Source organism: Martes martes (assembly GCF_963455335.1).
Source record: "Martes martes genome assembly, chromosome: 7".
NCBI lineage: Eukaryota > Metazoa > Chordata > Mammalia > Carnivora > Mustelidae > Martes > Martes martes.
Window position 1 is genome coordinate 44,804,632 of NC_137894.1, and position 15,408 is coordinate 44,820,039.

The 15,408-nt window shown below is 40.2% G+C and overlaps 1 protein-coding gene across 4 annotated transcripts in view; it reads left to right on the forward strand.

The window, feature by feature from the left end:
• The window catches only part of TRIP4 (thyroid hormone receptor interactor 4), a 62,534-nt gene that overhangs the window by 17,520 nt on the left and 29,606 nt on the right, over nt 1–15,408 (forward strand). For all 4 annotated transcript variants that reach the window (XM_080809108.1, XM_080809105.1, XM_080809106.1 and 1 more), the window contains 4 exons: nt 322–451; nt 3,119–3,334; nt 8,343–8,469; nt 11,255–11,442. In XM_080809108.1, coding sequence (XP_080665234.1) covers nt 322–451; nt 3,119–3,334; nt 8,343–8,469; nt 11,255–11,442 — 661 coding nt within the window. The remainder of the gene's footprint in view (nt 1–321; nt 452–3,118; nt 3,335–8,342; nt 8,470–11,254; nt 11,443–15,408) is intronic.

The window sequence follows — 15,408 nt, forward strand, 5'->3', positions numbered from 1 at the left end:
GAAAGTATGTTTAAAGATTATAGTCAGCTTTTCATTTATAATGCATTTTTATATTGTGTAACAGTTTGGTACCCTTAGTGATCCAAACTTCCATATGGGAAGAAAGAGATCCTATTATATACTGAGAACTGATTCGGTGTCACGCCATGCTTGATGCTTGATAAGTAAAGCTTGGCCTGTGTATTTGTTTTTCATTGAAGTTAAGACTGTCAGCCATCTGGAGCAGAGCCAGATCTTCTGATTCTTTGTTCTTTGCTGCCCAGTGGTACAACTAATTTATATTATAGGCTGACACCGTTTGGTTTCCTTATTGAATTTCAGGGACGGAGAATTCTGGAAAAGTGGACATCTCTACCAAGGACCTTCTTCCTCATCAAGAATTGCGAATTAAGTCTGGTCTGGAGAAGGCTATTAAGCACAAAGACAAACTGTTAGAATTTGACAGAACTAGGTATGATATGGTTTGAATAACAAATCCTAAGCAATAAACTGGTCTACAAATTCTGACCATTAAAACATTTATTCTGCCACTTGGTACCTTTCTAGGGTGGAGTATGAAAGATTCACAGCAAAAGAAGAGTTCTGCTGCATAACATGGCCTACATCTTGTTTTTGAATTTATGTTTGAATGAGATAGGCTCCCACCAAGAGGATCTTACCCTGTAACATTTTTTTTAATTTTTGGCAGATGCTGGTATACCCCCAGAAAGTTGATTTGGGTTGACAGAATTCCCCACTTGTTCCACTTGTAGCCAGTCGGCATATGTTAGAGTGCTTACCCTGTGTAGACTGCTGTAAGAAATTGCCTCTGGAAGAGTGTAGGTAGTGGAATATCATGGAAAGGCATGATTTACCCTTCCTTCCCTTTGATGCTCAATTTGTTTTCTGACTTAATGATCACTATATTAAAATGTCCCTAAATTGGCTTTTACACTCCTACACGTTTGCCATTTAGCCCATCAACTTTTGTTTAGGAGACAGTTTTATTGATTTGTTAATTCTATTTTTTATTTCTTACATGTTTTTCTTCTTTTGAACAAAGTATGTATTCAGAGCCAGTGGTAAAATTGTTTAAATATGACTTATACACTCATTTTTCAAATGGCTGTGTGAGAATCTATGAGGGTCCTTGGAGAACCCTGAATCTTTTACTTATTGTACCTAACCTGGGAGTCTATTCCGGGCATTATAATCCTTTAGTTAGACACGCTTCCTCCTTCCAAACCATTTGCTGTAAATCTGAGATGTATCTTGGAAAGGTATTTTTTTTTTTGAAAGATTTTATTTATTTATTTGACAGACAGAGATCACAAGTAGGCAGAGAGGCAGGCAGAAAGAGAGGGGGAAGCAGGCTCCCCGCTGAGCAGAGAGCCCGATGCGGGGCTCGATCCCAGGACACTGAGGTCATGACCTGAGCTAAAGGCAGAGGCTTAACCCACTGAGCCACCCAGGTGCCCTGGAAAGCTATTTCTTAAGTAAGCCCATCACAAAGGTTTTTTTTTGTTGTGTGTTTTTTTCAAGATTTTATTTATTTATTTGATAGAGATCACAAGTAGGCCGAGAGGCTGGGGCGGGGGGGAAGGGGGGCGCGGTGGCGGAGCAGGCTCCCTGCTGAGCAGAGAGCCTGATGCTGGACTTGATCTCAGGGCCCTGATATCATGACCTGAGCTGAAGGCAGAGGCTCAACCCACTGAGCCAGCCAGGTGCCCCCATCGCAAAGGTTTTTAACTCATATTTACTCTTAATCCTTTAAATATCACTTCTGTGCCTACTCAATAAAATTTTATCATTAGAAATAGAATTGGCAATGGAGTACATTTCTAGGTAAATGGAAACTAGAAAAGGGTCTCTCCCTGGTAATGCCCCCTTTTCTCATGTGTTCCAGGGTACCAGTTTCATTATTTAGGTTCGCATGTAGGACCAGTTTTCTCTTGAGCCCTCTGAAACCTCCCCATCTCAGTCTACTTTAAAACTTGTATAATTCCAGCTGTGTCCTGAAAAATTGAAATCGATATATGAATCTAAATTCAGTATTTCCCTATGCCTGTGTATATCATAGGCATCACTGTGTGTATTATGTCACTGTGTATATTATGCACAAAGTCAGTTGTGACTGGGTTTGTTCATTTTGAGTAGTCACTTAACTTCTTTGAGCCCCAGGCTCATTATCTATAGAATGAGAGGGTTGAGTCTTCAAAATTCCTTCTGGTTCTCAGTTTCTTTGTCAGTATGATCTTAGGAATAGGCCTGAGGCCATATCTTAGAATTTGACCAGTGTTTTAGTATTTTAGTGAGGGACTGGAGATAGGTTTTGGGGGGCAAGGGGTAGAAACTGGCTTATGGTAGTAGAGTGGTAGGATGTCCTAAGAGTAAGCCATAAGGGGGCGCCTGGGTGGCTCAGTGGGTTAAGCCTCTGCCCTCGGCTCGTGTTATGATCTCAGGGTCCTGGGATCGAGCCCCACATCAGGCTCTCTGCTCAGCGGGGAGTCTGCTTCCCGCCCCCCCCGCCTACTTGTGATCTCTGTCAAATAAATAAATAAAATTAAAAAAATAAAAGAGTAAGCCATAGGACTTAAACAGTCCAGGATATGGGGCACCTGGGTGGCTCAGTGGGTTAAAGCCTCTGCCTTTGGCTCAGGTCATGATCCCAGGGTCCTGGGATCGAGCCCCACATCGGGCTCTCTGCTCAGCAGGGAGCCTGCTTTCCGCCCCCCCCCCCCCGGCCTTCCTCTCTGCCTACTTGTGATCTCTGTCTGTCAAATAAATAAATAAATAAAATCTTAAAAAAAAAAAAAAAAACAGTCCAGGATAGCACTCCTTAGTTTCTAAGGGAAAGGGCAGCAGTTGGGCCTAGCAAGAATAGACTAGGTCCCAGTAGTAGAGGGGCTAGGATCTTGAATAAGCTGCCAAGACATGAATTCAGATGTAGCAAAACCTGGTGGAAGCTCAGTTATGGCTGGACCAGTTTAAAAAAAAATGGGAGAAGGATAAGCAGAGCTTGACCTGATTTTGGAACTTTTTTGGGCATTTATATTTGAGGTAATAATCTCAGGATATCAAGTCCCTGTTTTGTCAACAGGTACCCAGTTGACATGTGTTCTGTTTTTTACCTCCTTAGCATTCGAAGGACCCAAGTCATTGATGATGAGTCAGATTACTTTGCCAGTGATTCTAACCAGTGGTTGTCTAAAATTGAGCGGGAGACTCTGCAAAAGCGAGAGGAAGAGCTGAGAGAATTTCGACATATGTCTCGGCTCTCTAAGAAAATCACCATTGACTTTGCAGGCAGGAAGATCGTGGAGGATGAAAATCCACTAGCAGAGTATCACAGCAGGTAAGTGGGCAGCACCAGAAAGGGTTTGGGAGGGGCCATTTTGACTGTAGAGGATTTTCCCCCCTGTCATGGATCTGTTATTTGTTTATTTTTATTTTATTTTTTTAAAGATTTTATTTATTTGAGAGAAGAGAGAGAGCGAGCGTGAGCAAGAGCAGGGATGGAAGGAGAGGGAGAAGTAGATTCCCCTACTGAGCAGGGAGCCCGACATGGGGCTCAATCCCAGGACCCCGGCTTCATGACCTGACCGAAGGTAGATGCTTAAATGACTGAGCCACCCAGGCGCCTCTATTTTTGTTGATTTTAAAAATAATGAATACATTTGCAGGGCGCCTGGGTTCAAATACATTTGAATAAAAAAATGAATACATTTGCAGGGCCCCTGGGTGGCTCAGTGGGTGAAAGCCTCTGCCTTCGGCTCAGATCATGATCCCGGGGTCCTGGGATGGAGCCCCGCATCGGGCTTTCTGCTTGGCAGGGAGTCTGCTTCCCTTCCTCTCTCTCTGCCTGCCTCTCTGCCTGCCTCTCTGCCTACTTGTGATCTCTGTCTGTCAAATAAATAAATAAATAAATAAGTCTTTAAAAATACGTATGTATTCATTTGGAATCATTGTAAGAGTAGCTAAGACAATTTTGAAAATGAACAGTGAGGGGAACTTGTCTTCTAGATAATTGCTGTAGTTTGATAAACTTTTTAAAACATTGAGATACAGTTTGGGCATGGAGAAGATCAATGAAATGTAAAGGAATCTAGAAACAATCTTGAATTATGTGTGCTTGTGTCCACACATGTATAAATTAGTAATTGAAACAGCGTTTCTCCTTTCTAAAAAAAAAAAAAAAAAATTTATTTATTAGAGAGAGTGCACGCATGTGCACAAGTCAGGATAGGGGCAGAGGGACAGGAAGAGGGAGAGAATCTCAGGCAAATTCCCTGCTGAACACGGAGCCTGACATGGGGCTCCATCCCACCACCCTGAGATCATGACCCAAGCCAAAATCAAGAGTCAACGCTTAACTGACTGAGCCACCTGGGTGCCCCCGAACCAGGTAGCATTTTGAAATAGTAAGAAAAGGGTTAAATATATGATGGGATTATTGGGCACCAACTTGGAAAAAATCTACATTAGCTCAAACCATACTGTGATAATAAGTTTGACTAAATAGTTAAATGTAGAAGAGATAAAAAGGTTAGAAAGAAATAAAGAAATATAGGAGAATATAGATATAGTCTTGGTGTAATAAAGCTCTTTCTAAGGAAGATACAAAACCCAGAAATAAAAAAGATAAGTTATTTTATTAATTTTATTTTTTTTAAGATTTATTTATTTGAGAAAGAGAGCATGCACAAGCTGTAGGGAGAGGCAGAGGGAGAGGGAGAAGCAGACTTGCCCTGAGCAGGGAGCCTGACCTGGGGCTCAATCCCAGGACCCTGAGATCATGACCTGAGCTGAAGGCAGCCATTTAACCAACTGAGCCACCCAGGTGCCCCAAGATATTTTTAATAAAGTAAAAAAAATTCTACCAAACTGAGAGAATATTGTAAACATTTTTAAGTCAAAAGAGGAATATCAATATAAAGACTTCCTGCAAATTAGAAGAAACATAGAAAACAATCCAGTGGAAAAATGAGCAAAGGTTAAGGACGATTTACAGGTGAAGCAAGTAGCCTATAGACATTTAAAAAAAAAAAATGCTCAACCAGGGGCGCCTGGGTGGCTCAGTTGTTAAGTGTCTGCCTCAGCTCAGGTCATGATCCTGGGGTCCTGGAATGGAGCCCAGCATCTGGCTCTCTGCTCTGCGGGAGGCCTGCTTTTCTATCTCCCACTCCCCCTGCTTGTGTTCCTTCTCTCCCTTTCTCTCTCTGTCAAATAAATAAAATTTTTTTAAAAAAAGAAGAAAAATATAAAATGCTCAACTAGATAAAAGGGAAATGCAAATTTTAAAACATAATACATCATTAAATTGGCTGAAATAAAAAATACATATATATAAAATATTGTATAATCTGTGAATGTAGAAAAATTGAGATGCTCTTTTACTGTGGATGGGACTATTAAAATGGTACAGCCTCAATGCCAAGAGTGATCCCTAATGTAAAGTATGGATTTTGCGTGATAATGATGTGTCAGTATAGGCTGCTTAATTTTAACAAATGTACCACTTAAGTGAGGAATGGTTGATCATGGGGGAAACTATGGATGTATGGGGGCAAAGAGTGTATGAGAAATGTGTAAACCTTCTGTTCAGTTTTCCTATGAACTTAAAACTGCTCTAAAAAATAAAGTTTAATGAAAAAACTTCCATCGTGGCCAATTTCAAGTTACCAACATGAAGTTACTGAATATGGAGTTCAGAGATATGGTATTGGCTCCAGAATAGCACTGAAAAGAAAGGATCTCACTCTCTGCTTTCTGTTCTGCAAATGGCATGGGTGTCTGTCTTCCTTCCCTCCTTCCTTCCCTTCCTTCCCTCTCTTTCCCTCACCCCCTCTTTCTCTTTCTTTCTCTCTGCTCCCCCACTGTCTCTCTCAAACACACACACAAATACATATTGGTAAACACAGTAATGCTTGCCACAAGGTCCAATCCTTAGCCTTCTTTTTAAGATCTGGGAAATCCATCATAGAAGTTTCCTAAGCAAAGGTTATTCTCTCTGTAAAAGAAATTCTACCACTAACTTCAAAATAATTATTTGTTCTCACCAATTACATACTTGATACATAGATAAAAAGAAAAAAATTATTTTTGGGTGATGGGTTTAAGAATTTTTAATTTTTTCCCATTAATTTTTATTTTCCAGTTATGAATTCCCTTTATAATAATAAAATTATTTTTATGTTCAATGAAAAGTGGCACAGCCTTTTAGAAGTGAAATTGGACAGTATTTCAAACCGTATCTTATATCATGCATACTTTTTGACTTGTCAGCTATAACCTGATAGCAAGATGCTAATTTCCTCATCCCTTTCTCAACATTTTAAAAAAATATTTGCCCTTCTGACACATGAAAAATGGTATTTATTTCATCAGAATTTTAATTCACATTTCTTTGCTTTGGTTGTATGCTGGTAATTCTGAACATTCTAAAAATGTGTTGATTAGCTATTTGTATTACTTCTTTTTTTTAAATTTGTATTACTTCTTTTATAGATTCTAGAGTTGTAGATATACTTCCCATTTGTTATATCTCAAATCTATTTCCTTCCTTCAGATCACACTGTCTCCCCACCTCTTATTTTATTTAGACTTAGCTCTTCCCTCAAAAATTCTTATTTTTCTTTTCTTTTTGCTTCATGCCTATGTCTCTGCTTTTTCCTTGGTTTGGAAATTTCTCCTTCAATCTTCGCTTTTGAAATACCTGCCTATTTGGTACAACAGGTGGGATGATAATAGCATAATTGCAATAACGGTATCATAGTATAATAGCTACATCCTTCCATGTTTTTGTTCATCATCTTCATAGCTGTTTTAAACCTGCCATTTAGATTCAGAGCTTCTTGAAGGCAAGAACCATGTCCTCCACACTTTCTTTTCTTCTTAAGTAGGCTCCATGCTGGTCTCAATGTGGGGCTGGAACACATGACTCTGACGACCCTGAGGTTAACACCCGATCTGAGATCAAGGATCCAATGCTTAACCGACAGAGCTGCCCAGGCGCCCCTCCTTCACACTTCTAAGTTGCCTTTGATATCCGAGGTTCCTAACAAATATCTCTTTAATCGTATTAAATTAAATTGTATTTAATTGACCTTTCCTACTGGTAAAAGCTTTTCATTATGTTGTGCCTCACAATTATCATTATCTGCAAACATTTCTTTTTTTTTTTTTTTAAAGATTTATTTATTTATTTATTTGTCAGAGAGAGAGAGAGGAGCGAGAGTGAGCACAAGCAGACAGAGTGGCAGGCAGAGGGAGAAGCAGGCTCCCTGCCGAGCAAGGAGCCCGATGTGGGACTCGATCCCAGGACACTGGGATCATGACCTGAGCCGGAGGCAGCTGCTTAACTAACTGAGCCATCCAGGCGTCCCTATCCTCAAACATTTCTAAAGCATCTGGCAGGGACATGGAATACAGCAGCAAGTAACATAGAAATATCAAGTAGAATAAGTTACGGTTCCTGCAGGACCTATGATCTATTACTAACCAGTAAGATTAGCTCTACAGTCTTTTTTTTTTTTTTTGAAGACTTTATTAATTTGGCAGACAGAGATCACAAGTAGGCAGAGAGAGAGAGGAGGAAGCAGGCTCCCCACGCGGGGCTTGATCCCAGGACCCTGAGACCATGACCTGAGCCGAAGGCAGAGGCTTAACCCACTGAGCCACCCAGGCATCCCAGTTCTACAGTCTTTAAATGAATAATGATCACATTCTTTTGTGAGTTTAGAGCCAAAATAAATAACAAACGCCATAGGCACAGAATAGCATGGGATGTATTCCGTGACTGTTTATGAGACTGACCCGCTGCCTACTGCGCTAAGGAGGCAGGTTCTGTGACTGTTTAATTAGTAGGTGTTAATAGGACTTCAGAAAAGGGAGTAAGAACTTTTGTGCTAGGCCAGTAGAGTGCCTCATTAGAACTTCTGGGCCTCGAAGCAAGGCTAGAATCCAGATCAGCATGGAGAAGTAGACAGGGACTTCTGAGTGGGCAGAGGAGTAATTGAATGTGTTGAGTAAATAGGCTGCTATTGAATACTCTTCTGTAGGTCAAACTATTTCTAGGCATGTTTTCTCATCTTGGCATTTTTAGTGATCTTGTTACGCAGATGAATTGATTGTAGTATGCCCTACTTATTTCTTAATGTTCTGGAACTTTTACTAACTCATATTCCTTAGGGTTCTTGGAGTGAAGAGAAGGAAGTTGGTGGTGGGGATAGGGAAGATCATCCATGGACCCCTCTTTGAATTTCAAATTTTATCATTGTTGAAGGATTTTATGTTGTGGTAAGTAAGGATATTCTGAGCAAAGAATATTACCAATTATTGCATCCTTTGGTTTGTTATCACAGACTAGATGAGACAATACAGGCAATTGCCAATGGAACCTTGAATCAACCATTGACCAAATTGAATAGATCTTCTGACGAGCCTTTGGGAGTTCTGGTGAATCCCAACCTCTACCAGTCTCCTCCCCAGGTTAGTGGACCTTTTCTCTAGATGGTTATGAGAGAAGTTTGGGCCCTGATATTTCTCCTTTCAAGTGTGCCTGTTTCATAGGCTTTAGATACTAATTTGCTCTTTGAACACACCCACCAACCTTATTTTCTGGCCCCAGTTTTTTCCAATTTTTTTCAGCACTTCTAACAAGTTGACCTGTATTACCTTCCTAGTTTTTTTCAAGAGAGGGTTTTTAAAAGTAAGATATTTAGACAATAACCCCATGGTCCTTTTGTTAATGTTCTTTCTCTGCCTTTTATAGAATATGGGTAGTCCCATGGAGTGGTATTTTAAATTAAAACGTTTATTGTTGCCATTCATTTTTTTCATCGTACATTGAGCATCTACTATGTGCAAGCATAGTAGTAAGTGATAAACTGACTGTTATACTGCTCCTATCCTCAAGAAACTCATAGATTAGTAGGGGAAAAGATTACATAAACAGCTCTAATACTAACAGAAATTTAAATGAAGTTTGGTGGAAACCCAGGGGAGGGAAACAGTACTTCCAGTTGAGAATAAAAGAGGCTTTTATAGGGAAGCTATAATTTGAATTCCTTAAAATAGTTGCATATGTTAATTGTACTTCAATTAAAAAAAGATAATTGCAATGACAGACACATGTGTATAGAGTAGAACTTCAAGAAAGAGTTCATAAATGCACTAGAGGAGTCACCAAAGAAATAGTGTTTGAGAAAAGACTTAAAGGATGAATAACAATTTCCAATGAGATGAATCTAAGGAGGAAATTCCAGGTAGAAGGTATAACATGTACAAAAGGCTCAGCAGCTTAGGAGCATTGTAGATTTGTTAGAACCAGAAGTAACTAAGTATAAAAGTTAAGTATAAAAGTTAAGATGAAAAAAAAAAAAAGATGGACTAGTAGGTGTATTAGTTTCCTAGGGCAACTATAACAAAGTATCACAATTAGTTGGGTTAAAACAACAGAAATTTATTTTTTCACAGTTCCATAACCAAAACCAAGGTACTGGCAGGGCCACACACTTTCTCCAAATGCTTCCTTGCCTCTTTAAGCTTCTGGTGGCCCTGAGTGTCCCTTGGTTTGTAGCTGCATCATTCTGATGTCTGCCTTCATCTTCACATGGCCTTATTGCCTGTATATTTTTGCCTCTAAGTGTTCTTCCATTTTATAATATTTTTTTTAAATTTATTTGACAGAGAGAGAGAGCACAAGTAGGCAGAGCAGCAGGCAGAGGGAGAGGGAGGAGCAGGCTCTCTGCTCAGCAGAGAGCCCGATGTGGGGCTCAATCCCAGGACCCTTGGGATCATGACCTGAGCCGAAGGCAGCCGCTTAACTGACTGAACCACCAGGGGCCCCTGTTCTTCCATTTTATAAAGGCACCAGTCATTGGATTTGGGGTTGAACCTAACCTAGCATGACCTTATCTTTTTTTTTTTTTTTTAAGATTTTATTTATTTATTTGACAGAGAGAGATCATAAGTAGGCAGAGAGGCAGGCAGAGAGAGAGAGAGAGGAGGAGGAAGCAGGCTCCCTGCTGAGCAGAGAGCCCGATGTGGGGCTTGATCCCAGGACCCTGGCATCATGACCTGAGCCAAAGGCAGAGGTTTTAACCCACTGAGCCACCCAGGCGCCCTAGCATGACCTTATCTTAATTTAATTGCATCTGCAAAGACTGTTCCCAAGTAAGGTCACTTTTACAGGTTCTGGATAGGCATAAGTGTTAGGGGGCATACTACTCAACCCAGTACAGTAGGCATCATCTTACCATGAAAGCCTTTATGTCTCATGCTGAGGAGTCTGGTTTTATTCCATAGTAGGCAAAGGGAAGTCATTAAAGAATTTTAGCAGAAGATTAGCATGACTTCCATGCCTGTATAGAGAACAGATTGGAGAGAGGAGTAAGACTAGAAGCAAGGAAATTCCTAAGAAGGTTATTGCAGTAGTGCAGTGGGGAGATAATGAGGAGCCAGGTTAATGTTATAACACTTGTAGGGCAGCAGGTGAGGAGACCAGTTACTAGGGTCTATAATAGTACTATAGAAATATAAGAGATTAATTTAGGAAAGTGGCTGTGGGAATAGAGAAACCGGTAATATAAACTAGAATAGTAGAGCTAAAACAGAGAATGTGGGCCTCAAAATTTTTCAAACACCGACATGTTTATGAAACCATTTATTTCCCCCGTAAAGGATGAGTCTTTCCTGGGTATTCACAGTTAAGGTCTTCTATCCCTGTGTAATATTTACTCTATTCTGCTTTAGATTTTGGATAGCTATTTATGTGTTTATCTTCTACTAGGATTATAAGTTCCTTGAAAGAAAGAACTGTATCTTTTTTATACTTTATGTGCTTCACATAGTCAAGTATTCATAAATGTTTATTTTATTAAAATATGATGCAGTTGATTAGAATCATAAAACTTTATTACAGAAAGATTATTAGAGATTAACTTAGTCCAACACCCACATTTTATAGTTGAGAAAACTAAAACTGTTAAAAGTTAAGTGATTGTTTAGAATCTCTAAACTACTACTCTAGTTTTTTCCCCCTGATTAATTATCAAATAAGTCAAAAGCTAAGAAAACTAAACTAACTCCAGACTTTATCATCTTAAAACCTACTACCTTTTTTGGCCTTGTTTCAGATAAAGACGGCATAAACTTTAAGAGAACTGTGCCCAGTATGATTTCTTCATTATAAGCATTCATCTCATTTTGTATATCTACCCCATGTTCTTTCCTTGTCAGACAAAACTGTATGTTTGGTTTCTTTTTTGTGTAGTGGATAGAACAGACAGGTGCAGCCTCACAGAAGAAGGCTTTCCATTCAGCAGGATCGGAACTAGAATTCAACTCTTATCGGCACCAGCTGCGAATCCAGGACCAAGATTTTCAGGAAGGCTTTGATGGTGGCTGGTGCCTCTCTATGCATCAGCCCTGGGCCTCTCTGCTTGTCAGAGGGATCAAAAGGTAAGGATGGAAATGCATCTTGGCAGTGGAAGATTTTATAGTGACATAAACTTCATTTAGAATTATGAATTAGGGAGGTACCTGGGTGGCTCAGTTGGTCAAGCATCTGACTCTTGATTTTGGTTCAGGTCATGATCTCAGGGTTATGAGATGGAGCCTCAAGTTGGGCTCTGTCCTGGACATGGAGCCTGCTTAAGATTCTCTATCCCTCTCCCCCTCACCCCCCACCCAACCTCTCTCTCTCTCTCTTAAAAAAAATGTGGATTAAAATTCATTTTCCCCAATTTAGTGATTATTTATAATACTCTTCACATAGAACTTTCAGCAATATATTCATGTTATTGATTTGATAGTAGTGTTTTTACTGAATAGCTTAAAAAAAACTGAGGTTGGAAAAACTAAGAATCCTAGTCATAACAAAGAATAGAATACCATTTTTTCATCTTTGGAAGAAAGTCTTTTTTTTTTTTTAAGATTTATTTATTTATTTGACAGAGAGAGATCACAAGTAGACAGAGAGGCAGGCAGAGAGAGAGGGAGAAGCAGGCTCCCCGCTGAGCAGAGAGCCCAATGTGGGGCTTGATCCCAGGACCATGGGATCATGACCGGAGCTGAAAGCAGAGGCTTAACCCACTGAGCCACCCAGTCCCCCCTCTTTTTTTTAAATTTTATTTTGTTTTTATTTTTATTTTTTTAAGATTTTATTTATTTATTTGACAGGCAGAGATCACAAGTAGGCAGAGAGGCAGTCAGAGAGAGATGGGGAAGCAGGATCCCCGCTAAGCAGAGAGCCCAATGTGGGGCTCGATCCCAGGACGCTAGGATCATGACCTGAGCCGAAGGCAGAGGCTCAACCCATTGAGCCACACAGGTGCCCCAGAAAGTCTTTTTTTTTTTTTTTTAAGATTTTATTTATGTGTGAAAGAGAGACAGCACAATCAGGGGGAGCAGCAGGTACAGGGAGAAGCAGGCTCCCTGCCGAGCAAGGAGCCAGATGCAGGACTTGATCCCAGGATCCTGGGATCATGACCCAGGTCGACCAAGTTGAAGGCACACGCTTAACAACTAAGCCTCCCAGGCATCCCTGGAAGAAAGTCTTTTGATAAGACTTGGCTTTGTAATATAGCACTCAGCAACATTAATACTTTGATCCTATTTGAAATTCAAAGTTTTTATACCTATTTATTAATTTTCTTAATACATCAACCCAACTGTGGTTTTGTTTTTCTATCATATATCTATCTACTAAGCTGAGTAACCATATTGAGAAACCACAAATTCCTTTTCTACAGAAAGTATGGGATTTGTAAGAGTTAAGTAGAATTATTACAAAATTGAATCATTGTACCTATTAATGGTCTGAACTCTCTGTTCTATGGTTTCATATTTCTTCTTAATTTAATTTTAAAAGATAATTTTGGGGGGGTACCTGGCTGGGTCAGTTGGTAGAGCATGTGACTCTTGATCTTGGGGTTATAAGTTTGAGCCCCACATTGGGTATAGAGATTACTTAAAATTAAAATCTTTTAAAAAAGAAAATAATAAGTTTTTTTCTCTGCTTTTATAAATACAAATAGAAAATTGGAAAATACAGTAAACAACTAGAAAAAGACCACGTATAATCCCACCACTTAGGTACTGTTACGGGCGCCTGGGTGGCTTAGTCATTAAGTGTCTGTCTTCCGTTCAGGTCATGACCCCAGGGTTCTGGGATCAAGCTCGGCATCTGGCTCCCTGCTCAGCGGGAAGCCTGCTTCTCCCTCTCCCACTACCCCTTTGTTCCCTCTCTTGCTGTCTCTCTCTGTCAAATATACAAATAAAAAAATCTTAAAAAAAAAAGTTTAAAAAAAAAAAAGGAAAGACAGCTACTGTTAGGGATGCATGCCTGGGTGGTTCAGTCAGTTTGGGCATCTGCCATTGGTTTGGGTTGTGATCCAGGGGTCTTGGGATCAAGACCCACATCCTCATGTCAGGCTCTCTGCTCAGCGGGGAGCCTGCTTCTCCCTCTCCCTCTGCCTGCGACTCCCCCTGCTTGTGCTCTCTCTCTCTCTCTCTGTCAAATAAATAAATAAAATCGTTTTTTAAAAAAAAGAAACAGCTACTGTTAGCATTTTAGAGGGTTTACTTATATTTTTTCCTGTGCAAATTGTTATACAGTGAGACCATAATATATATTATGTTTTACTTCTTTCACTTTATCATTGCAACATATTCACTTTTCCTTTTTTCCCAATTTTATTTTATTTTATTAAAGATTTTATCTTCTTATTTGACACAGAGAGAGAGATCACAAGTAGGCAGAACAGCAGGCAGAGAGAGAGGCAGAAGCAGGCTCCCCGCTGAGCAGAGAGCCCAACATAGGGCTCGATCCCAGGATCCTGAGATCATGACCTGAGCTGAAGGCAGAGGCTTAACCCACTGAACCACCCAGGCGCCCCCTTTTTCCCACTTTTATTGAAATTTAATTAACATATAACATTATATTAGTTCAAGGTGTACAATATAATGATTTGATATAGAAGTATATGTATTTTTTAAAGATTGCCTCAATAAGTTTAGTTAACATCCATCACTTCACATAGTTACAAATTTTTTATTTGTCATGAGAACTTCTTTTTGTTTTAAAAGATTTTATTTATTCTGGGGAGGTGGGGAGAGGGAGAAACAGGATCCCCACTGAACAGGGAGTCTAATGGCTGCAGGGCATGGGGCTTGGTCCCAGGATCCTGGGATCATGACCTGAGCCCAAGGCAGATGCATAACCAACTGAGCCACCCAGGCGCTCTTGTCATGAGGACTTTTAAGATCTACTTTCTTAGCAGCTTTTAAATACACAATACAGTATTTTTAAAATTTATTTATTTATTTATTTGAGAGAGTGAGAGAGAGAGAGAGAGAGAGAGCGGGCGCAGTAAGGGGGAGTGGCAGAGGGAGAGGGAGAAGCAGGCTCCCTGCTGAGCAGAGGGTACAACGTGGGGCTCAATCCCAGGACCTCTGGATTATGACCTGAACCAAAGGCAGATGAGCCACCCAGTCGCCCCTATACAATACAGTATTATTAACTATAGTTACCAGCTGTATATTACTTCCCTGGGACTTACTTACCTTATAACTGAAAACTTTTACTATCTTCACTCATTTACCTCTGGCAACCACCAGTTTGGTCTACGAGTTTGCTTTTTTTCAGATCCCACATATAAGTGAGATCATACAGTATTTGTCTTTTTCTGTCTGATTTAGCACAATACCCTCAAACTCTATCCATGTTTTAAATTAAATGGCTGGATTTCCTTTATTTTTGTGGCTGAATAGTATTCCATTGTGCATATATACCACATTTTCTTTATCCATTCATCCATCAGTGGACATTTGGTTGTTTCCATGTCTTGCCTTGTTGTACATAATGCTGCAGTGAATGTGAGAGGTGCAGATATCTTTTTTTCCCCTTTCTATTTTGCCTTTAGAGTTTCTTATGCCTAGGCAGTGTCCTAACTCATAATAGTAATAATACCATTTATTTATTTATTTATTTATTTATTTATTTATTTATTTAAAGATTTTATTTATTTGACAGAGAGAGACACAGCAAGAGAAGAAACACAAGCAGGGGGTGTGGGAGAGGGAGAAGCAGGCTTCCAGCCGAGCAGGGAGCCGGATGGGGGGCTTGACCTCAAGATGCTAGGACCATGACCTGAGCCAAATGCAGAGGCTTAACGAGTGAGCCCCCCAGGCGCCCCAGTACCACCTTATATTTAAATAGCTTTTTACAGTTTTAAAAGTAGCAGCTCTGGGGCGCCTGGGGGGCTCAGTGGTTAAAGCCGCTGCCTTCGGCTCAGGTCATGATCCCAGCGTCCTGGGATCGAGCCCCGCATCGGGCTCTCTGCTCGGCAGGGAGCCTGCTTCCTCCCTTCTCTCTCTGCCTGCCTCTCTGCCTACTTGTGATCTGTCTGTCAAATAAATAAATAA